The sequence below is a fragment of the Panthera onca genome, chromosome B3 (genome assembly GCF_046562875.1).
Source record: "Panthera onca isolate mPanOnc1 chromosome B3, mPanOnc1 haplotype 2, whole genome shotgun sequence".
NCBI lineage: Eukaryota > Metazoa > Chordata > Mammalia > Carnivora > Felidae > Panthera > Panthera onca.
The window spans coordinates 25,867,901-25,890,897 of record NC_138344.1 but is presented as its reverse complement, the minus strand read 5'-3'; the positions used below and the strand labels follow the sequence as shown (position 1 = coordinate 25,890,897).

Genomic DNA, 22,997 nt, shown 5'->3' with positions numbered 1-22,997 from the left:
GGAAAACTTCCAGACTCATTCTATGAAGCCAGTATTACTTTGATTCCTAAACCAGACAGAGACCCAGTAAAAAAAGAGAACTACAGGCCAATATCCCTGATGAATATGGATGCAAAAATTTTCAATAAGATACTAGCAAATCGAATTCAACAGCATATGAAAAGAATTATTCACCATGATCAAGTGGGATTCATTCCTGGGATGCAGGGCTGGTTCAACATTCCCAAATCAATCAACGTGATACATCACATTAATAAAAGAAAAGAGAAGAACCATATGATTCTGTCAATCGATGCAGAAAAGGCCTTTGACAAAATCCAGCACCCTTTCTTAATAAAAACCCTTGAGAAAGTCGGGATAAAAGGAACATACTTAAAGATCATAAAAGCCATTTATGAAAAGCCCACAGCTAACATCATCCTCAATGGGGAAAAACTGAGAGCTTTTTCCCTGAGATCAGGAACACGACAGGGATGCCCACTCTCACCGCTGTTGTTTAACATAGTGTTGGAAGTTCTAGCATCAGCAATCAGACAACAAAAGGAAATCAAAGGCGTCAAAATTGGCAAAGATGAAGTCAAGCTTTCGCTTTTTGCAGATGACATGATATTATACATGGAAAATCCGACAGACTCCACCAAAAGTCTGCTAGAACTGATACATTAATTCAGCAAAGTTGCAGGATACAAAATCAATGTACAGAAATCAGTTGCATTCTTATACACTAACAATGAAGCAACAGAAAGACAAATAAAGAAACTGATCCCATTCACAATTGCACCAAGAAGCATAAAATACCTAGGAATAAACCTAACCAAAGATGTAAAAGATCTGTATGCTGAAAACTATAGAAAGCTTATGAAGGTAATTGAAGAAGATATAAAGAAATGGAAAGACATTCCCTGCTCATGGATTGGAAGAATAAATATTGTCAAAATGTCAATACTACCCAAAGCTATCTACACATTCAATGCAATCCCAAACAAAATTGCACCAGCATTCTTCTCAAAACTAGAACAAGCAATCCTAAAATTTATATGGAACCACAAAAGGCCCCGAATAGCCAAAGTAATTTTGAAGAAGAAGACCAAAGCAGGAGGCATCACAATCCCAGACTTTAGCCTCTACTACAAAGCTGTCATCATCAAGACAGCATGGTATTGGCACAAAAACAGAGACATCGACCAAAGGAATAGAATAGAAACCCCAGAACTAGACCCACAAACGTATGGCCAACTCATCTTTGACAAAGCAGGAAAGAACATCCAATGGAAAAAAGACAGTCTCTTTAACAAATGGTGCTGGGAGAACTGGACAGCAACATGCAGAAGGTTGAAAGTAGACCACTTTCTCACACCATTCACAAAAATAAACTCAAAATGGATAAAGGACCTGAACGTGAGACAGGAAACCATCAAAACCTTAGAGGAGAAAGGAGGAAAAGACAGACCTCTGTGACCTCAGCCGTAGCAATCTCTTACTCGACACATCCCCAAAGGCAAGGAAATTAAAAGCAAAAGTGAATTACTGGGACCTTATGAAGATAAAAATCTTCTGCACAGCAAAGGAAACAACCAACAAAACTAAAAGGCAACCAACAGAATGGGAAAAGATATTTGCAAATGACATATCGGACAAAGGGCTAGTATCCAAAATCTATAAAGAGCTCACCAAACTCCAAACCCGAAAAACAAATAACTCAGTGAAGAAATGGGCAGAAAACATGAATAGACACTTCTCTAAAGAAGACATCCGGATGGCCAACAGGCACATGAAAAGATGTTCAACGTCGCTCCTTATCAGGGAAATACAAATCAAAACCACACTCAGATATCACCTCACGCCAGTCAGAGTGGCCAAAATGAAGAAATCAGGAGATTACAGATGCTGGTGAGGATGTGGAGAAACGGGAACCCTCTTGCACTGTTGGTGGGAATGCAAATTGGTGCAGCCGCTCTGGAAAGCAGTGTGGAGGTTCCTCAGAAAATTAAAAAGAGACCTACCCTATGACCCAGCAATAGCACTGCTAGGAATTTATCCAAGGGATACAGGAATGCTGGTGCATAGGGGCACTTGTACCCCAATGTTTATAGCAGCATTCTCAACAATAGCCAAATTATGGAAAGAGCCTAAATGTCCATCAACTGATGAATGGATAAAGAAATTGTGGTTTATATACACAATGGAATACTACGTGGCAATGAGAAAGAATGAAATATGGCCTTTTGTAGCAACGTGGGTGGAACTGAAGAGTGTGATGCTAAGTGAAATAAGCCATACAGAGAAAGACAGATACCATATGGTTTCACTCTTATGTGGATCCTGAGAAACTTGACAGAAACCCATGGGGTAGGGGAAGGAAAAAAAAATAAAGAGGTTAGAGTGGGAGAGAGCCAAAGCATAAGAGACTGTTAAAAACTGAGAACAAACTGAGGGTTGATGGGGGGTGGGAGGGAGGGCAGGGTGGGTGATGGGTATTGAGGAGGGCACCTTTTGGGATGAGCACTTGGTGTTGTATGGAAACCAATTTGACAATAAATTTCATATATTAAAAAAAAAAAAGGAAAAAAAATGCAAAGATCTTAGGTAGCCAAAAATAGTTTGAGGAAGAAAAGCAAAATTGTATGAATTACAATACCTGATTTCTGTATTTAATTTATAGCTACTTTAATCAAAGCAAGATGGAAGTGGTGAAAGAATACACATATAGGTCAATGAAATAGCTAAATAAAATAGAGTCCAAAAATATGTCCACACATATAAGATCAGTTGATTTCCAACATAAATACAAAGGGAACTCGGTGGGTAAAGAATAATATTTTCAACAAATCATGATGAAACAACTAGACAGCCATATGGAGTGAAAGAACTTTTACCCTTATCAACATCATCCATAAAAAATAGTTATAAGTATATCATAGATCTAAATATTACTGATAACTTCTTAAAGAAAGCACAGAGAAAATAATAACTTTTAAAAAAATATATATTTATTTTTGAAAGAGAGAGAGGATGTGAGCAGGGTAGGGGCAGAAAGAGGGAGACAGGATCTTCCACCAGCTCTGGGCTGACAACAGAGAGCTGGATGCTGGACTTGAACTCACCAACTGCAAGATCACTACCTGAGCCAAAGTTGGATACTTAACCAACTGAGCCACCCAGGTGCCCCCAAAATCATAACTTTTGAGTAGGCAAAGATTCCTTGGGGAGGATACCAAAAATATGAACCAAAAAGGAGAAAGGTTATAAATTGAAATTCATCTAAATTATATTCTTCTTTTCATTGAAAAATACTATCAAAGAAATGTAACAGCAAGGCCAGGGACTGGGAGAAAATATTCACATTAAATATATCTGACAAAAGACTTGTATCCAGAATATATAAAGAACTCTTACATCTCAATAAAAAAAAGACAAGGAATGTAATTTAAAAGTGGGTAAAATCTTACATACTCAAAAAGAAGACATGAGTTGTCATTATGAAATTAAATATACTTGTTTGTGTACTTACATGTCATCAGGCAAATGCAAATTAAAATCACAATGACATACCAGTATATACCTGCTAGAATAGATGGAAATGGGGAGCTTGGGTGGCTCAGTCGGTTGAGCATCCGACTTCAGCTCAGACCATAATCTCACAACCTGTGAGTTCGAGCCCTGCGTTGTGCTCTGTGCTGACAGCTCAGAGCCTGGAGCCTGCTTCAGATTCTGTGTCTCCCTCTTTCTCTGCCCCTCCCCTGCTCATGCTCTGTCTCTCTCTGTCTCAAAAATAAATAAAAACATTAAAAAATTTAAAAAAAAAGAATAGATGGAAAGGATGTGGAACAACTTCAATTCTCATGCATTGCTGTTGAAATATAAAATCTTCAATTACATTGGAAAATATTTTGTAGTTCCTTATAAAGCTAAACAATAGCTTATATACAATTCAGGTATTACACTCCTAGGTATTTACACTAGAGAAATTAAACCATATACCCATACAAAGACCTGTATATGACTTTTTATCTGTAATAGCCCAAACTGGAAAGTCTCAATAACAGATGAATGGATAAATAAGTTGTGGAATAGCTATACAATGGAACACACTCAGGAGTCAAGAGAAACAAACTATAGGGGTGCCTAGGGGGCTCAGTCATTTGAGCATCCACCTCTTGATTTAGGCTCATGATCTCATATTTTGTATAATTGAGCCCTTCAATTCTCCTTCCCTCTCTCTTTGCCCCCCTCCCGTCCTCTCTCTATAAATAAATAAATAAATAAATAAATAAATAAATAAATAAATAAACTTTAAAAAATAGGGAAATAAACTATGGGTCTGCAACAGCATGTATAGATATCAGAAACAGTGTAGTAAAAGAAATAATCCAGACATAAAATAACATATACTGCATAACTTCACTTATATGGAATGCTAGGGAAAAAAATCTGTAATGATGGAACTTAGGTCAGTGCTTGTCTACAAGCCCTATGAATGACATGTAGGTTTAAGGACTGAGAGGGAATTTTGGGGGTGATGAGAATGAACATTGGTTTATATATTTGTCAAAACTCATCTAACTATACATTTAACACTTTATTTCATATGCTCTACCTCCAATTAATTGAGTTATTTTTCACAGAGATTTAAAATATACTATCAGAAGACTTTATACTATTTAAACAACCAGGTTGATTCTCTATAAGATGCAACTATGTCTGAACAAAAGACAGTTTGGTGAAAGGTATATGGCTCAGCCAAAACGCACAAATATGGAGCAGATAAAGTGATCATGTGATGCTCTTCTCTTCCTTCTTCCTACCTTATGGACCCCCTAAATATTATTCCAGTCTATTTATAACCACTTTGCTATGAAAAAAATGGCATTCCTCTCCTTTTTCTTATGACATGAAAATTTATGCATTGTGCAACCCCATCTCCTTTCTCTCTTTCAGTAGCAAATAAAGTGAAAAGTGAATCAATAATTTCCTGATGGTTTGGCTAATACATTAGCACCATCTAGTAAAGATATGTAACTATTCTTGGTTTCAGGAATCCTGGCAAGAAGAGTCAAAGGATGGAGGTGCTTGGGGTTCAGTGCTCATCCAACCCTCCAAAATGGCTATGTGAGAGGGAGCTGATGCAGGAGGGTGGGTCCAGTGGCTGCATGTCCAGCCTCTGTTGCTTATGTAAGTGCAAGCTGGGCAGCAACTATTATGAGTCTTATAACCCATGAACATTGATTACACCTGCATGCACTCACCACAATTTTTCTCTTTGATTTTGTCTTCATATCATTTTAGGTGATATTTTTAGTAATTTGCCAATTGGTGATGACTTAGCCTGGGTTCCCCAGAAAACATATTGAGGCAAAATGTAAATGCTACAGTTTACAAGAGTGCGTAATACTGATGAAAACAGGAGTGAAGGCATGGAAGAAGAGAGAAAACATAGGAGCTACTGCTGCATCTCAGGATATTTCTTAGGTGCAATAAAGAGAAAATTATTTATCTACCTGTTTCCCACTTCCCATTTGTCAAATTCCACCCCATGAATCGCTAATTCTCCTGCAACTTCACATTGCACATATGTGAGTACTGAAAAGGTCCTGTAGCATCTTGAACCTCATTGTCAAGTGAGAAACTTGAAAGTGGGAGGTGAGAGACAAGGAATGTGGACATGAGGTGATGGATGTAAGTTTGTTTTCTGGTAAAGCTGATCAGAGCTTTTATGCATCTGTGTGCTAAAGTAGCAACTGTGGTGAAAAATAAGGGCAAGAACCTCAGAGACTGCTTAGAGCCAATATCTGAAGTGGTACACAGTTAAATAACAATTGCATCTGTAGTGTGGTTTTGCAAGTTTTAGAACATAAAAGTAGTAGAAAGGGGGATAATATTTATTATGTTATTGGCTGTACTCAAACACCTTATTCTCATTGTTTACTTTCTATAGCTGTGATCCCCAGCAGGGCCTTTCTCTAAGAGGTATATGCAAATAGGAGACATAGACTAAAACATAATGTAGAGTGGAAGGTATGATAACATAGACCTCATTTTTCTTATAATTCCATTGCACATTAACAGGACACAGAACACAAAGTAGTTGTGAACAGACTTTTCCATAAAACAATTAGGGAGCTATATTTATCTCTTAACTCATCTTAATATCAACCTTTCAGGTACTGCAGTCACATTTTTTGCTCCAAAAATAAAATTGCTGATTTTTTAAAAGGCAATGATATTTAAAATTAATGCACAGAAACATGCCAAGTTGATAATTAAGGTCTAGATTTAGATATTTACCTACATAAAGTCTTGACAGTAGAAAAGAAAACTTTAAGCTTTACAGAAAAAAAAAATAAGTCAATACAGAAAAGCAGGTATCTATTATTAGCCATTCATTAAGTCCTGGAATGGCTCAAGAAAGCCTATCAAGCACAAAATTGAACTTGATTTGTAGGTTTTGTTCTTTAACCACAAGTAGGATTGTGCAACCATCTTCTTCAATATTGGAAGTCTGAGGCACAGAGAAACTTTATTGAAGATTATTCACTAAAGAAAAATATGCAACCTATGGTCATGGGTGAATAGACACCCCTTAGGCACACGGTGTTATATTAAGAACCACGGACAGCTCCAGGCTGCGCCAGAAAAGGCAAGTTATTTTCCCAACCCTGGAACAACAGTCCAGGGTCTCCAGGTCTGATCTGGACTCCAATTTACTTATTACCTTACTGCTAATAAGGTGTACATGATCAGGCCTCTCTTTACCATTCATCATAAATGTATTTATATGAGCAGGGAGGGCCCATTGCTCATATGAAATGTTCAGGGGTGAAGTGAGAGGAATAGTTTAAGGTACAGATTTTTAAAAAATGGTTTTATGGTGCACAAATAATTAATCCGGCCGCCATGCAAGGGGCTGGATGATGGGTCAGGAGGGAAAGCCCGTGGGTGGGGGCAGGGGCGGGGATCCCCGCGTCGCTGTTTGAATACTGGGTGGCTGTGGGGGAGAGCCGATCCCACTCAGATTCGGTCGGAGGAGCAACGCCATGTGCTCCAGGCTCCCGGCTCTCCTGCTGCCCATCTGGCTCTTCTGGACTCTGGGGATTCGAGGCTCTGAGCCCCGCAGGTGAGGTGGGGGCTTTCCCCCGACCCGCAGCCTCCTTCCAGACGCTGTAGCGCGCAGACCTGCGGGCACAGGCACTGTACAGCACCCACTGATTCTTGGCCTGCGTCGCAGCGGGGCGGGGGTCGTTGAGGGGGTCGGACCAGGAAAGGGGCGGGGGGAAGCGGATGGCGTTTCCCTCACCGCCGCTGCCTGTGTAGCCGTAGGTCCTTCGCCTGGTCGCAGCAAGAGCGGCGGAGCTGGCTTCGCGGCCGAGCCCGGCCCTGTTCAGTGCCGCACAGCCGCGGCTACTACTTGCTGTCCCCGGCCGGGCTCCAGGTCCCGCTCCGCAGCCGCGGAGGCGGGAGGGAGCGCCAAGGGCCGGGGCCACCAGCCGCGGCTAGCGCGGGGGAGGCTAGGGTGCTCGGCGCAGCGGGCTCCGCCTCCGGCTCGCCTTGCCTCCTCCCCCTCCCTCCGCTCCCCAGCCTGCTGCTCCTCCTCCCCTCGCGCCCGCTCCTCCCCCTCCTTCCCTCCCCCTCCCCCTCCGCCCTCCTCCGCTTAGGGCCAGCGCGGCGGCGGCGGCGGCGGCAGCAGCAGGAGCAGCCCCGGCTGCGGGTCGCGACGGCGGCGGGGCGCCCCCTCCCCCGTGCCGGGGCGCGGCGGAGGGATGTGGGGCTTTGCGGGAGGAAGGCTTTTCGGCATTTTCTCGGCCCCAGTGCTGGTGGCTGTGGTGTGCTGCGCCCAGAGGTAGGGTCGTGGGTGGGTGGATGGGAAGCGGGCCGGGCAGCGGGCAGGGAGCGCGGGTGTACGCTTCGGGCGCTGGCGGGTGAGCCACCGCCTGACCCTGCTCTCTGTGCCCCTTGCCCCCTTCCCCAGCGTGAACGATCCCGGGAACATGTCCTTTGTGAAGGAGACGGTGGACAAGCTGTTGAAAGGCTACGACATTCGCCTGAGACCCGACTTCGGGGGTAAGTGGGGTGTGCGCGGCCGCTGCGGGATGCGCGACCCACCGCGCTGGCGGCCTGGGTGGTGGAAGGAGGTGGGGGGCGCTGAAGCCGAGCTGCGATGGAGTGGGGGGGTGGGGTGGGAGGCATTTAACCTGCTACCTCTCCTCGGGTGGGCACCGCTTTCCTCAGTGCCACCCGCACCCCGTGCCCGAGCTTGGCTGATCTCTGTGTGGTGCTCTTCCCGCAGGTCCCCCGGTCTGCGTGGGGATGAACATCGATATCGCCAGCATAGACATGGTTTCCGAAGTCAACATGGTGAGTGCCCTCCCTCCCCAGGGCTGTCCCCGAGCCCCTGCCCCACTGCCTGGGTCCACAGTACTGGGCCAGAGGCCTTCTCTGCCGGGGCCGATCTTCCCTGGCCCGCAGAGGGAGCGGCTCTCCGGGAGCCAGCCTCTCGCTGGTGCGGCTCCCTCCACCCTCCCGGTGTGCGCGGGGGGCGTAGTTGGCGTCGGTTCCGTGCGGAGGGCGCACCCTTCCTGCGGAAGGAAGGGGTCCTAGGCCGGCCTAGCGCTTGGCTTTCACCGCAGCCCTCGTGCTCCCAGCTCCTCCAGCGGTCTGTCACCTGGGCCTGAGGCTTCCCTAGTGCCATCTCGCCTCCTTAGCAACAGGCGCTGGGGAACCAGGGAAGAGAGGCGAGTTGTGGGGGTGGCTCAGATTCTAGGTAAGAGGTACTTAAGGTTTCCTTTGTTGTTTTTTTTGGAAAGAGATGCTGGCAGCTGGAGAGAACGAGGGGCAATGATTTGTGTACTCAAGGGTATCTCGGGTCAGTTTCCTTGGTCTCAGTGGCTTTTGTAAGGGCAGGCTCCTGGACAGTGAAACCCGGAATCCCGCTCCTCCAGTCGCTGTCGGAGGTGCTGACAGAGCCAGGCGTCTCTGAGAACTGGAGAGCCTGGGCAGCTGGCGGGCTTTCGGAAGGGGCCGCTGTGCCAGGAGAGTCGAAGGCTAGTGAGCCCAGTGTCACTTAAAGCTATGTTAATGTGAACGGGATTCAGTATTGTAACCTGTGGAAACCGGAGGTCCGTGTCCTGAGGTGCGAAGTGGGTGTCATGGGCTTTTTTGCTCAGGACACTAGGACAACTGGGAATAAGGAGCAAAAGAACCCCTTTCATTTGTTAATTGAGATGAAATATTCTGGGATTTGGAAACATTTGATTTTCTGTTGAGTGGCACTTTAGAAATTGTAAGAATGAGCATTTGGAAAGGATATTTTTTGGGGAAAAACCATTTGCTGACTCTAACATAGCATTAAGAATATAATGAGGCATGGTTTCAGATAGACCCAGTAGGTTTCTCAAGTCTCGTGTACCTGAGAAAACTTGTTTTAAATGCATACTCCCAGGTTCCTCACTCCAAAAGATTCTGATCCAACCGTGGAGTGGAATCTTGGGGTGTCTGCATTTAAAACTAGTGCCTCACATTTTTTTTTGAAGCACTATTTTGTGGACAGTATTTTAGGAAATATCACAATAAATTATAAAAATACAAACATTTACAAATAAACTACATAGACTGTTTAGCAAGATATGTTTAAAAATATATTTTACTGTGGATTTTTTAGGAAGAAATCTTTGACCACACAAAATTAATTTCATCAAATTTTCACTCTTAACCTAAAGTTTTTGAGTTATAATATGTGATTTTAAAGCAATGCACTTTTCTTTCAATGTATACTACTAAGGACATTTTTTTGTACAAGGAATTATAATAATGAAAGTGTTAGCAAGAAACAGAAATAATATGACTTTACATACATAATATTAAAAATTAACATTACATATGTTTTACTTTTTAAATAATTTTATAAAAATATTCCTGTCCATAAGGTATGCTTTATGATCTTAAAGGAACAAGTTGACATAATCTGTGATTTTCTTAATTGAGAATTTCACATCCTCTAGAGAAAATTCTTTAAACAAGATAATTGAATAATTAGTGGATTATTATATCAAAATCATTATATTAGATGCCAAATGACAGAGAAGATAGATTGATGTGGCCCTTTAAGAGCTCTATACAATATTAAAACAACCAGGTGAATAAGGAGAATGTTCTTGCAGACCACTGCACACTTTCTTTGAGTTAATTTTTAAACTTAGTTATCCAGTTGTCATCATGCTGATATTTGGCACCTGTAAAAACTTCCATCAATAATCATGCACCATAAATTGAAGTGTCCCAATTTTCTCTGGACCTAATAATAGAAAGACAAATTGAAGATACAATCCATTATACTGAATAATCTTTAATTTAGTTTATATCCCAAAGTCAATAATTTTGCATAACATAGCCATAGTATACTTGTATGTATTTTTTTTTTTTTTTGCATTCTCATGATGGTAATTTTTGTGGCTCTATAAACATAAGTTTACTGTAGGCTTTTGGACAGATGGGACTGCTTCGCATTTGAAATAGCCTCAACAAGTGGATTGAGTAAAATCATATGCTGGAAAAATATGATTTCCCTTAACATGTTTGCTCATGGTTATAGTTATGATGTTTGATCTATTATTAAAGAAACTTCAAATATAACAATGGTTAAGTATAATTTTGGAGCTCACATTTTATAAGGAAAGAGCAGAGAAATGCATAAGATTAGAACCATCCTTCCATCATGTTATTTAAAAATATAAATCCCATTTATGAGCCTCTTTAATCCCCTTACTAGCCACACAAAAGTAAGTTTTGTGAGGTAATGAAACTAAATAAGAAATGGTCTTGTTTTAAAGGTTTTGTAGCTATTACAGGAGATATGTCAAATCTTTGTAACAAAAAGTAGGATGTGGTCAGTCTCATTAGAGGAACAAAAGAAAGGAGCATATGGAAGAGGGAGAGGGAAGGAAGAAGAGAGAAGGAGGGAGATATTGGGGAAGAGGGAGATAGATTATTTCTGACATGGAAAGTTTCTTGGATGAGTAGGGGGAGTAGAATTGCAACAGGCATAGATGGAGGGTGTTCTAGATTAGGGAAGAAAAATGGCAAAGGTATGGATGGATAGATGAGCAGGATAGGAGATTGTGAAGTGGAGATTCAAAAGATAAAATTGGAAAAGTAATACAAACCCCTGTTCACTTACCTTCTGCTCTGCCGTGCCGATTTCAAATGCTGGTTGTCAAGCAACTCCATAAATGTTTTAAACAGGTGATTGACATGATTTGAGATGTGGTTTTAGATGAATCTTTTGGCTAAAATATAAATTTAGAAAGAAGAGTGAGGATGTCTCAGCAGAAGCAAAATTTACAGGAAAATTAAGGATAAATCATGGAAGTTTTATTCCTTGATTTTTTTTCTTTTTCTTTTCATAGATATATTTTTGAAAACATATATTTAGTGAAATAAATTTTAATAAATTTACTAATGTTTCAAATAAGAATATACAAAGCATGTGTATCTCAATGTGGGACAGATATGTACTTGTTCATGAGCTTTTGGGAGTGATTGGAAAGAATAATACTATACACTGCATAATAGTAATATTGTTACTTTTTAAACAGTTGGGAAGCACAATCTTTATCTACTGAGAGTGCCTATAGATCTTGCCTCCAAAGAACACCTCTGTCCTCAAATAAACAAATAAATAGACATATTTGTGTATATACATGTGTGCATGTATCATGTTTTTTGGTATTTTGTAGAACCATTCTAAGAATGAATTTGAGTATTTTACTATTTAACATTATTTTGCTATAACTTGTTTCATGGAAAATATATTCTACATTTACATTTTCCCCAACCTTCCAATTCTTCTTTTCATGCACTTTTTAAGAAATTAGCTGACTCGGGGCGCCTGGGTGGCGCAGTCGGTTAAGCGTCCGACTTCAGCCAGGTCACGATCTCGCGGTCCGTGAGTTCGAGCCCCGCGTCAGGCTCTGGGCTGACAGCTCGGAGCCTGGAGCCTCTTTCCGATTCTGTGTCTCCTTCTCTCTCTGCCCCTCCCCCGTTCATGCTCTGTCTCTCTCTGTCCCAAAAATAAATAAAAAAACGTTGAAAAAAAAATTAAAAAAAAAAAAAAAAAAAAAAAAGAAATTAGCTGACTCAACAGCAGTCAAACGAAGACCATTTTGTCTTCTATAACTTCATTTGCTTCTCTTAGCCTTTGTTTTAAAATTTCTTATATATTTTTAAGATTATGTATGGTTAAGAAATTATTTAGACTTAGTCTACATATTTCTTTAAGTGACATTGTATATGTGAAAGAACACTGTTGACTGAAAACTTTTATATATATTTGTTATAATTCTGATGCTTAAGCATTGGTCCCAGTGTATAATAAACATGTGTTGAATAGGTAGATGGAGAGATGAATAAATGGAGTACCAATAATGAAATATGAATAAATTAAAGTATAGAAAACATAAAGAAATATTAAATATATAAAGCAACTAGAAAATTTTATTTTCAAAACAGTATTTTTACTCAGAGAATGAAGTAATTCTATAACTCTTAAAAATAAATTAAAAAATGGAAACAGTATTTTAAAGTAGTCATGAGTTCTTTTTTTTTAATAGAATAAGCCATTATTTGATATAGTAATTTAGAGGAGAAACTACACATACTTAATTTTTAATTAATTAACTTTAAAGTATTGAGGATGTAACACTAGATTCAAAATCTAGTAGTATTAATAGTAATTTTTAGGATTTATCTTGTATTTGTTATTACTTTATATTTAATTAGTCCATTAAAAATAACTTAATCCTAATGAGAATGTAACTACAGGATTAATTTTTTCTGCTATCATGCATGTAAATTATATATATATATATATATATATATATATATCATATATCATGAGTTCCTTTTAAGTAACATATAATGTGTATCCTTAGTTTTAATGAGATGTATATTCATCCATTATTCTAGTTATATTGTATTCCTTTCTTGTTTGTTGCATTTTCTTATTACAAAATCCACTTTTTAAAAAATGTCTAGGTGTAAAATAAGTATTGTACATGACGTAGTTTTGGCACATCTCAAAAAGCTGCTTTGGAGCTGCCTCACTGTAAAATGCATAGGTCTCATTCAAGTACAAAACCATGCATGTACACATGCACAGAAACGTTTGCACTATCACTTTGTCTTTCCCCTTTTCAGAGAAAGTGGGGTCTGAGGTCTGGAGAATTCAGTTAGGCTTTTTTGTCCAATTTATGTTACTCAATCCCCCCTCCCACCTTTCAGAGTCTAGAGGTTTCTTTGCAATAGTGAATGGTGAATCTGAGTTCAGTGTCCACTACTGTGCTAGAATCTCAGGTGGAAGAACTGAATCCCAGGAGTCCAGGTCGTGTGCTGAAAAGAGCCTAATGGGATTGGAGTTTTGGGTTCTATTTTCAGGTCTGTGAGAACGCCTAGAGTTAGGCAAGTCACTTAACACTCAGTAAAATAGTAGAAGGCTTTCCAGATGCCCTACAGAATTGATTGCAACGTGTTATATCACAAAGGGCTAAGCTCTACAGAGAAAATCATGGTAAAGACAATCACAGCTACACAAACACATGGTAGAAAGCTATCATTAACTGATTTTTCCAGTCCTTGGCCATATTAATTGCATATTAATTGTTATTAGCATTTTAAAGGTTGGAAATGTGCTAATGCTCTTATTACAAAGTAAGCTGGGGGATGACTCAGCAGAAAGGAAAAGTATTTCTCTGACCCAGTTGGGATTGGAAAACTGCTTACATGGAAGGCACTCCAGGGGTGAGGTCCACAGAGTGTGTTGACATTTGGTTCCAGGTTGCTGCATTTTGGAGGTAAGGCTGTTTATTGAGGACATTACTTTTCACTGGCAGTATGTTTCATGCATAAGCTATGATCATACATCAATGCTGGGGCACTGATAAGAAAGCATATAATGAACTTCAGAGATGGATGAAAATAATACCTTACATAATATGCTTTTTACAAAGGGAGGTTTGTGTTTAATATTGGAAGGCATGGTATTGAGAATGCAAAGAGAATGCTTTCTGTGTTTTCCTTCAGGGAGGTTGTAAAGCTTATGTTGCTACATCTCTTAAAAGATGGATCTTACACACATTGTCCTGTTGTGAACCACCTCTTATTTGAGCATGTGCCCTGGTTCAGAGTTTGTATGGTGTGTTGCACTTAGGAGTATTTGGCTTGAATTGGTGGTGCAAATATGCTTATTTACATATAAAGATTTTTCTGATTTTTGCAAGTAAAGCAATATGGATTCAACTTTTGACTTTGCTATTATGACTCTTGTTTTCTTCTGTTGGTAGCAGAATGTTTCTTTCTCATATGGGTTTTGTATTGTATCATGCATACTGTCATTGCATAAGAAGCCTATCACCATATGGAATCCTTTAAATAATTTTATAATACATGTTGAGATGCAACTTAGGGAAATAACTAACAGTTTTACACATTTTGCAGTTTATGAAATACTTCAAGTATTCTGTTATATTTGATCTGCAGACCTGGTGATGAACTTGGTAAAGTAGGTAATATGGGTGTTAATTTCATCTCCACTTTTCAGAAGAGAAACAAACTTAGGAATAGCACTAACTTACTACATGGCAAAACTGGCACTTGGTCCTGTGTCTTTGGTTTTTCAACCTTATGCTACAGAGCAGCAAAATATCCTCTGTTCGGAGCACATGTGATTTTACCTTCTTCTGTGATTTTCATTGTCTAAATTTGATCTTTCCATTCTACTTTTGCAAGAAATCTTATTTGCTTATAACACTTATTACAGTGTTACATATGATTAAGGTGTATTTATTTGCTTAAAGCCTTTCAGACTATAAGTTCCATGAAGCAGAACTGTGTCTATGGATAGTCCTTGCATGGCCTGACACTTGAGAGGCACCTATTAGACATTTGTTGAAAGATAGTATATGAATGAAGAATGAATGAATAAATATATAAGTGCATAAATAAATAGATATGTAGCCTTCCAATTAAATATTTTTGTAACTCAGAATTTGGGCTTATGGCCAAGAAGAAGCTTTTACTGGCTAAATGTGATGTATAGAGATTTTACCTTAGGGGACTTAATTCGATCAGAATTTGTATAATTGTACAGAATATAATACTGTGAGCTGGTATTTTATAGCTGTTATCCTTTTTACTGGAGAGCTTTTATGCTGAGTTCAGAGTAGAAAGGAGAATAAAGTATTGTAAGGGTTGGTGTAGACAATCTAAACACCATTCATTGTTGCCTTTTTTGCACTCAAAGTTTCATGTCTACTTGTCAAATGTTGATTCAGTTTTTTTATATGCCACAGAAGTTTTGATTGTTTTTATGTAAGCATTCATTGGGTTTTGCATTGCTTTCCTGATGGCCAGTCAGTAGTACAGTGAGGCTGCAGTGGTTTTTATTGTTTGCTAGCTTTCCAGCACAGTTTACTTCTGGACCATTTATGCCAGCCATTAAGAAGATTCTTTAGCTGCAAAATTTGGAACACAAAGACTAAGATAGGTCTCACCTCTTGGCAATTTTCTCAGTGTTATCAGTTCAGTGGAAAGTCAAGCTTCTGATCTCTCTGGCTGGAGATGTAGAATTCCTTTATTCCTTGTTATCAGGAGACCACATCAAGTAGTAGAAATCATTTGTAAGCATTAACTCATATATCCCTCTTTTCATTTTTCTTTTTCTTTTTCATGTTTATTTTATGTTGGGGGGGAGGAGGAGAGAGAGGGAGAGACAGAGTCATCCAGGCTCTGAGCTGTCAGCACAGAGCCTGAGGCGGGGCCCAAACTCATAAGCTGTGAAATCATGACCTAAGTCAAAGTCGGACACAGCCCACTGAGCCACCTAGGCACCCGTTTCTCTTTTCATTTTCAATCAAACTTAAGCATCACAAAGAAACATTAATACAATTAACAAAACTTTTACAGTGCATGGATCTGACATTTGAGGTTAATGGGAACAAAATTAAGATGTGAGAATGTCACAGCTTTTTAAATGCCCTAATTTGTGCTTCTGCAGTCAATCTGAAGGAGGATGTGGATTCTATTGATTACATTATTGTGTTTTATCCCAGTTATCCTCGTTTTACAACTAAATAATTCCTTTTATGTTAAATATTTGCTAAATCCACATGCTATGATTTGTGATATGAAATACATTTGTTTTTATTTTGGATTGACTTTAAAGGACAAGAAAGTCTATGGTTTAAAGCTATATAATCCTGGTTGTGTTTGATATATATGTATATATGATATGTATATGTTTCCATATAAAGTATTTGTTACTTAGTTCAGCATAACATCCCTGTTCTTTTTAACTTTAACTTTTTGAATAAGACTTACCAGTTGGTAACTTTAATGAGTACAAGAAACAAATTTTATGTGTCACCCACTGCTACATGTTCAGTGTATGTGTGCATGTGTGAGTCTATGCAAACCAACATTTGTCTTAAAAGAAGCAACAATTTGGGTAATTTAATGTAATACTACTGAGCTTTCCAATCATGCTGACTCTAAAAATCCATCCAAGAGTTAAGTCCAAATATCAGGTGGAAAGTAGACTACAATGGTTACAGAGTTCAGGGCCTGTTCTGTAGAATATGCTTTATTAAATGAATTTGTGTAGCAAATGACCCTGTGGTAAAGCTTTACCTTTGATTTATTTTATTGCATAGATTCCTTTATTTGGGTGTTGTGCACATAAAATGAACCATGTGTGAGAATTGCTGTGAACTTGTCACAGAGAAAAAAAAAAAAAAGAAAAACAGCAAAAACAAAACAAACCAAAACAAGACATCTGAGTTGTGGAAAACAGTGCCATTCCTGTGATCTAGACCAGTTATTCCAAAACTATAGACCAAGAATCTTTGTGTGGTGCTAGAGTTATTGCAAGGATGGACATAGCTAAGTGTTCTCTAAGCATAATTTCTCACCATTGGTGAGTAAACATAATAGAAAAAAAAAAAAAAGAATGGGAATAACTGACTGTATGAGAACCAGGATTGATTGTGTTATATTCCTTTTTATGCTATTAAACATTCTGCAGATAATTCATTAGTATGAAGGCATATTTAATTGTGCTGTTGAATGAGTTTTTATTTCTGAATCTTTCCTTTGTTTTGGCCCTGGGCACCAAAATTTCCTCTGAGAATGTCACTTTATGTGGTGTGGGCTAAAATAATAGTTCCTTAGGAGAACACTGTTCTGTAGAATGTAAATGTGGGCCCCGTACTCAAAATATTTCTGCTCAAATCACATTGGAAAGTATGTTAAATATGTAAAATAGGGGTTTTTTTTTGCTGCAGGAATTGTCAGGCCCATAATACGCTGATTTTACAAATCTTCATGAGAGCAGTGAAAAATACAATATTTTAAGGATTATGTTTCATTGGGCATCTTTTATTTGTGGAGGAATGGGGGACCCAATAAGCACTTCTTCAAGAGGTTTTTTTGTAGAACACAGATTAGAAAATGTGGGGCTAATCCAGTGAATCATAGTGGTTGTCAATATGGCCAGTTCTTGTGAATGATAACTGAGAAGATTACTAGATTAATAAAGGTTTTTCTGGTGACTGTGTCCACAGCATGGAATGCACAGTTTTGATCAAGAATCTATCAGTACATATAGGGATGGGTGATATTTTCTAGAAATGAAGATTAAGCATCCGTTATAATTGACTGATAAAAACCACAAAGATTTTGTTCTGCAATAACAGTCTGTCATATTGAGGGAAGTCTGTGTGTTTTTACCTTCCTTGTTTTCTTGTATTATAAGAGTATAAGTACACAATATAGAGGCAGAGATATATATGTTAGAGGAGATGCAAAAGTCTCTTGGGTCAACAGCAACAGATTAATATTAAAAGCAAAATATGGCTCCTTGAGGTTGTTGGGTTTGGCTGGTGGTTTTTAGATGGTGATCTATATGTTATTCATATTTATATGTAAAATAAGATTCTCTTTGGATGAAAGTTTCTTGTGATAAACATATTTAACATCCCCTAGATTAAGTCACTTCTAAACTTTTCCTTTATGACTAATTATCTATAGTTCTAAGAAGAGTTTATACATGTTTATGAACAGTCAGTGAAAATAGCCTAGAGGGTAGATGCATTTTCTGGATTTTTCTTTAAGCCACAGTAATGTCATAAGGGGGCAATATTGCTTAATATTGCCTCCACCACTGTGGAGGCTCCACTGGGGATCTGTAGTGGGCTTAGGGGTTGTAAAAGACTGGTGGTAATGAGCAGGTAAATCAAAGTAGATCCAGAAAGTATAAAGAGACTCAGAATGTTAATTGATTATAATAGTAAATGGGGTTTTGTTTATTTGCTTGTTTGTTTTTAGCTTTTAGAAGTATAGAAAGCTGGTTTTAAAAAGGGAGGATTCTTATTTTTGAAATATAGTATCTTTCTCATATATATATGTTTATTTATATATGGGAAAACATATAAAAATATATAATATATAGAAATAGATTTATAAAAATATTTGTGAATATAAAATATAAATATAAGAAAAATATATTTATAAGAAATATAAATATAATATATATATTTTTTCTCCCATGCTATGCTTTATTTAGTATAATGCTATATTTCTTCAAAATTTTATCTTAATTTTACAATTGAAAAGCTACTCTCAAAGCTTCAGATTTTACTTTATTATTGTAAATGGTTTGGAATTTTAATTATCTAGGTGATTTCCTCAATACTCTAGGCTGTGTTGCCTTTAGAGACCATAGGGGGTCTAACTTGCAAGATTGCTCTCTGCAGTGGAAAGAGTTGCTTGTCAGAACACTTAGATCCCATGGAAGGGTTTGTTGGAACTTTAGCAAGTCATTCAGACTCGATAGTCTTCAATTTGATCTTTTTAAAGACTGTGTTAATAGGATTCTCTAAATTGCCTTCCAGCTCTGGCTTCTGTGTTTCTTAGAGTCTGTGAGCAGTTAGAAACATAAGGGATCCTTCTATTTGCCTTACACATACCACTACTTGTCATTTGGTACCACATGTGGTTTAATTGGTTATCTGAGTGGTGGTCATCTGGCAGCTTGCAACCTTGTGTTCTAAGCATGGCCAGTGTGAAACAAAGAATTATTTTTTCAGGCTATTTTTTGTGCTATGAACTTCAGACATTTTGTACATGAAGAGCTGGGATTTTAACATTTGTATCCATGCCCATTAATTTTCAGTCTCAAACAGTGGCATTTGCTTTTTTGGTCTGAATGTAGAATTACTAATTTAAGAGTGAAAACTGTAGTGAACAGTGAACTGTTAAGATTTTTTTTTTTTTTTTTTTTTTTTTTGTATTCAAAATATAACCTTTACATTATCACCTAAAAAAAACAGTATGAAAATGTCTTAGTTGCTGTTGGGCTCCAAATTTTCTATATTCAGGTTTTAAAAACATTCTATTCGAATTTAATTCATGAACCATTTTTTACTCTTCTGTGTTATTTTAATAGCATATCATCATTTTTTAAAATATGAAATTTGTTATCAAATTTGTTTCCATACAGTACCCAGTGCTCATCCCACAGCATAGCATCGTTTTAATATTGTTTGAGCTCATAATCCAGTCCAAAAGGAAGAGGACATAGGTTTGGCCCATGTCATCTGTACAGCTGCATTCAGCCAGGTTAGGATGATAAGCCAACATTCAGTGAAGTAAATTTTAAACTTAGACCTCAAAGATAGAATTTGCATATTGTAATGCCTCTACAAAAAGTGAAGTTTTACCATTTTATACCTTTTTCTTGATTCCTAGTTTCATTTAAAATTGAATTTCTTATACATAAAATCCAAGAAAGTAAACCTGTGTGGATGCAGGAATGATACTATGGCTTGCCTTTATTAGAGATTGCAAAATGAAATATGTAAAATTTTCTAATTTTATTCCATAAAAGGAAAAAATGTGGGTGTGCCAGTTATCAAATTAATAGGAAATTGCCTATTTAGGATGATACACATTAAAATGCATAGTGTTACCTAAACTTAGATATAATCGATCAGTAACCAATAATAATAATAATAATAATAATAATAATAATTTTCAAAGCAATCAGCTTATATTTTTTCAGTGTAGGTAAAATCCTTTTAACTTGTAGTATATAATTAAGGGGAATTGTGGCATAGTCTAAACAGGGTAAATAAATGATTTCCTAATTTACCATTTTGAAGTAATTTGTCTACATTGATAGCCGCATGTACACATGTTCCTCAAAGTTTTTCTCTCTTGTGCATGTTCTTTCTCTCCCTCCCTTTCCTTCTCCTCCACAGACAAGAGGGGTATAAAGGCTCTGGCAAAGTTCAGATATTAAAAGGGAAAGACAGTTTGTTCTAAATGTAACCAAATTAGCACTCTGAGAGTAGAGCCCACTCTGAGGATCATGAGCAATGGCTGGTTTACTGAGATTAAGGAGAAAAGGCCAAATAAAGGGGTAGATGTTCTCTATTGTCTCTCTGCTGCTTATCTGAGTGACATTTATCTCCCCTTACCAGATAAGAAATGAGGATTATACCTGCAAGTTCTTCTCACCATTTATCTTTCTAAGATTTTGAATTCAAAATTTTGGATATCTCAAGAGCCAGTTTGGCTGAGAAATGTTTCTCCTTTTATCATATCTCTCAGTTTCTAAAACAGTTTAGGAAAATCCTTTTTTCTTCAACATTTTTTTTGGAGGAAAGCACAATGAAACTTGTTAAACAAAGGTTGACCTGAAAGCAGGTATCTATTAAATTGACATCCAGTTTCCTGATATGCCAATCTTTGCCCAAGACTGTGCTTGATTATGCAATATGTGTAAACAGAAAAATCAGAACCCACTCATGCTACAATATTAATAGAAACTGTCAGTTAACCAGAAGAAGGATTCATAAATCAGTCTCATATATTACTGAACTATTTTCTGTGTCTATTACCAGATAAGTGTGAGTGTTTCTAGTTCTCGCTTCTATGGAGATTTTTTTTTGTATGACTATTAACATTATAATGGAAGTGTGAAAACTACAACAATCACAACAAAACTCTAAAATATAAAAGCAAAATGGTGGAATTCCATTATACTGATAGTAGAGCCTGTTGAGATGGTATAGAAGAGGGGTGTGGAGGCTTGTTTTGTGAATATGTATGACCAAACACTAAATATTAAATAAATATTTAAAATCCCAAGCTTATCAAAGCACCCTGCATTTATAGGTCAACACTAGAACTTACTAGAAAGAGAAAAGCAACAAACTTTCTTTTTTTAATTTTAAAAATAACTAATATCACTTAATAATTACTTCTTGTATTATCTTTCATGACTTGACTTTTTAGTTCAATTGCTCTATGTTGAATAGTAGATTCTTGTGTTGTCTTTTTCATTCTAAATACTTTTAGATTTAAGAGGTAGCTTAACTAGTATAAAACCATTATCACAACAAATAGAATGCCCAGTGTCAGAAATTCACATGATGATAGTTGGGGATTTTCCACATTTCTTCAGTTAAGCACACCTGTTCAAACTGCCTATATCACTTCAGACTTGAAACACTGGCACAGCCTCAGGACCACATAAAGTTACCAAAGAAACTCATGAAGAGAGTGCTTGACTAGAGCCAGGAATGAGTAAGCTATGAGCGAGTTGGACAATAAATGTGTGAGGGCTGAATAATTATGAACTCCGTGGTTGCAGCAATGGTAGGAATGAAAAAAGTGCTGACAGACAGTTGGGCCTGGGAAGCTGAGAGATATATAATCAACCACTGGCATTCTAAAAAGCAGTTTTGAGGAAATATGGATAGGACTAGAAGGCATGGGAAAGACTTTAAGGGATAAAAATAGCAAAAATGGGTAAAATTATTGCAGTAAATGTATTTTTTATTCTTTAAATACTTCAGATACTGAGGTAGCTTGTCATGTGTAATTAGAAAATAGATATATACCAATTTGTACTATGAAAAAAAAATTAAATTGTTTATTTCTGCTCTTCTTACATTTATCCATGATAAAAGTTGAACTACAGAGGGTGTTGATTCCCTGAAGTGGGGCCTATCATCCTCCTGGTGGCAGCCACTTCAGGTACAAGTCTCTAAGATTTACAATCTACAAGAAACCTGTGCAGAAATTCCTAGGTGTTTTCAGAGCAACAAAACTTACCAGATGCTTGATATATGTTTCTTTCAGATATGATGGGAGAAGCAGAGCAGGAAGGAGAATAGTTAAGTGAAAAAGAAGGCAAGATTCTTTCTTATCTATCTATGAACTCTCTAAATAATCAGCACACTTATGGATTGTTATATACACAGTTGTGTCAGGCAAGAACTTTTTTCCCTGGAGGGATGAATGTTCTGTATATTCATTATAAAACAAAGGCCCTCTTGGCTGGAGCAGACATGAGCATCATCTACTGGGAACTTTGGAACTCGTTACGCCTTTCCTGCTTTCACAAAACAGTACTATTATTTTACAAAATTAAAAAAAAAATTATATACTTAACCACTAAGAAATTTTAGAATTTTTGGAAAAATATACTGGATGTATTTTTAAGTTGTTTTATACATATACAATATGTATGCACTATTTTTATATAAGTTATTATCATGCTTTTCCATGTAATTTATATTATATATACTTCCATGCTATTGAACATATTTCACAGATATTTTAAGTGCTGTATAGTATTCCTGTTTGTGGCTGAAATAATATAGCTTACTTAATATTTTCCTATTGTTGAATATTTAGGTCACTTGTTCTTATTTGCTAGACTTAATAGTGTTTTGGTGAATATCTTGTACATGAATTATTGTATGGATTATGAATTATTTCCTTGGGTGATATTTCATTAAGACTATTGAATCAAATAGCATAAACATTTTTATGGTGTTTGATACATGTAACCAAGTAGCTTTCAAGAAAGGATCTTTCAATTTGGGCTCTCATTGAATTGCCTAAAAATATTCAATATTTATAACTCTAGAATAAAGTTCTGT

At 37.6% G+C, this 22,997-nt stretch overlaps 1 protein-coding gene across 2 annotated transcripts in view; it reads left to right on the top strand.

The window, feature by feature from the left end:
• Positions 1 to 6,983: 6,983 nt before the first annotated feature.
• GABRB3 (gamma-aminobutyric acid type A receptor subunit beta3) overlaps positions 6,984 to 22,997 on the top strand; it is a 243,031-nt gene continuing 227,017 nt past the window's right edge. The window contains exons 1-3 of one of the 2 annotated variants that reach the window (XM_060617915.2): positions 6,984 to 7,114; positions 7,967 to 8,058; positions 8,285 to 8,352. In XM_060617915.2, the coding sequence (XP_060473898.1) occupies positions 7,035 to 7,114; positions 7,967 to 8,058; positions 8,285 to 8,352 (240 nt within the window). In that variant the 5' untranslated portion in view covers positions 6,984 to 7,034. Of the gene's footprint in view, positions 7,115 to 7,637; positions 7,838 to 7,966; positions 8,059 to 8,284; positions 8,353 to 22,997 lie in introns of those variants that run through there. The other variant, XM_060617914.2, reaches the window with a different exon arrangement.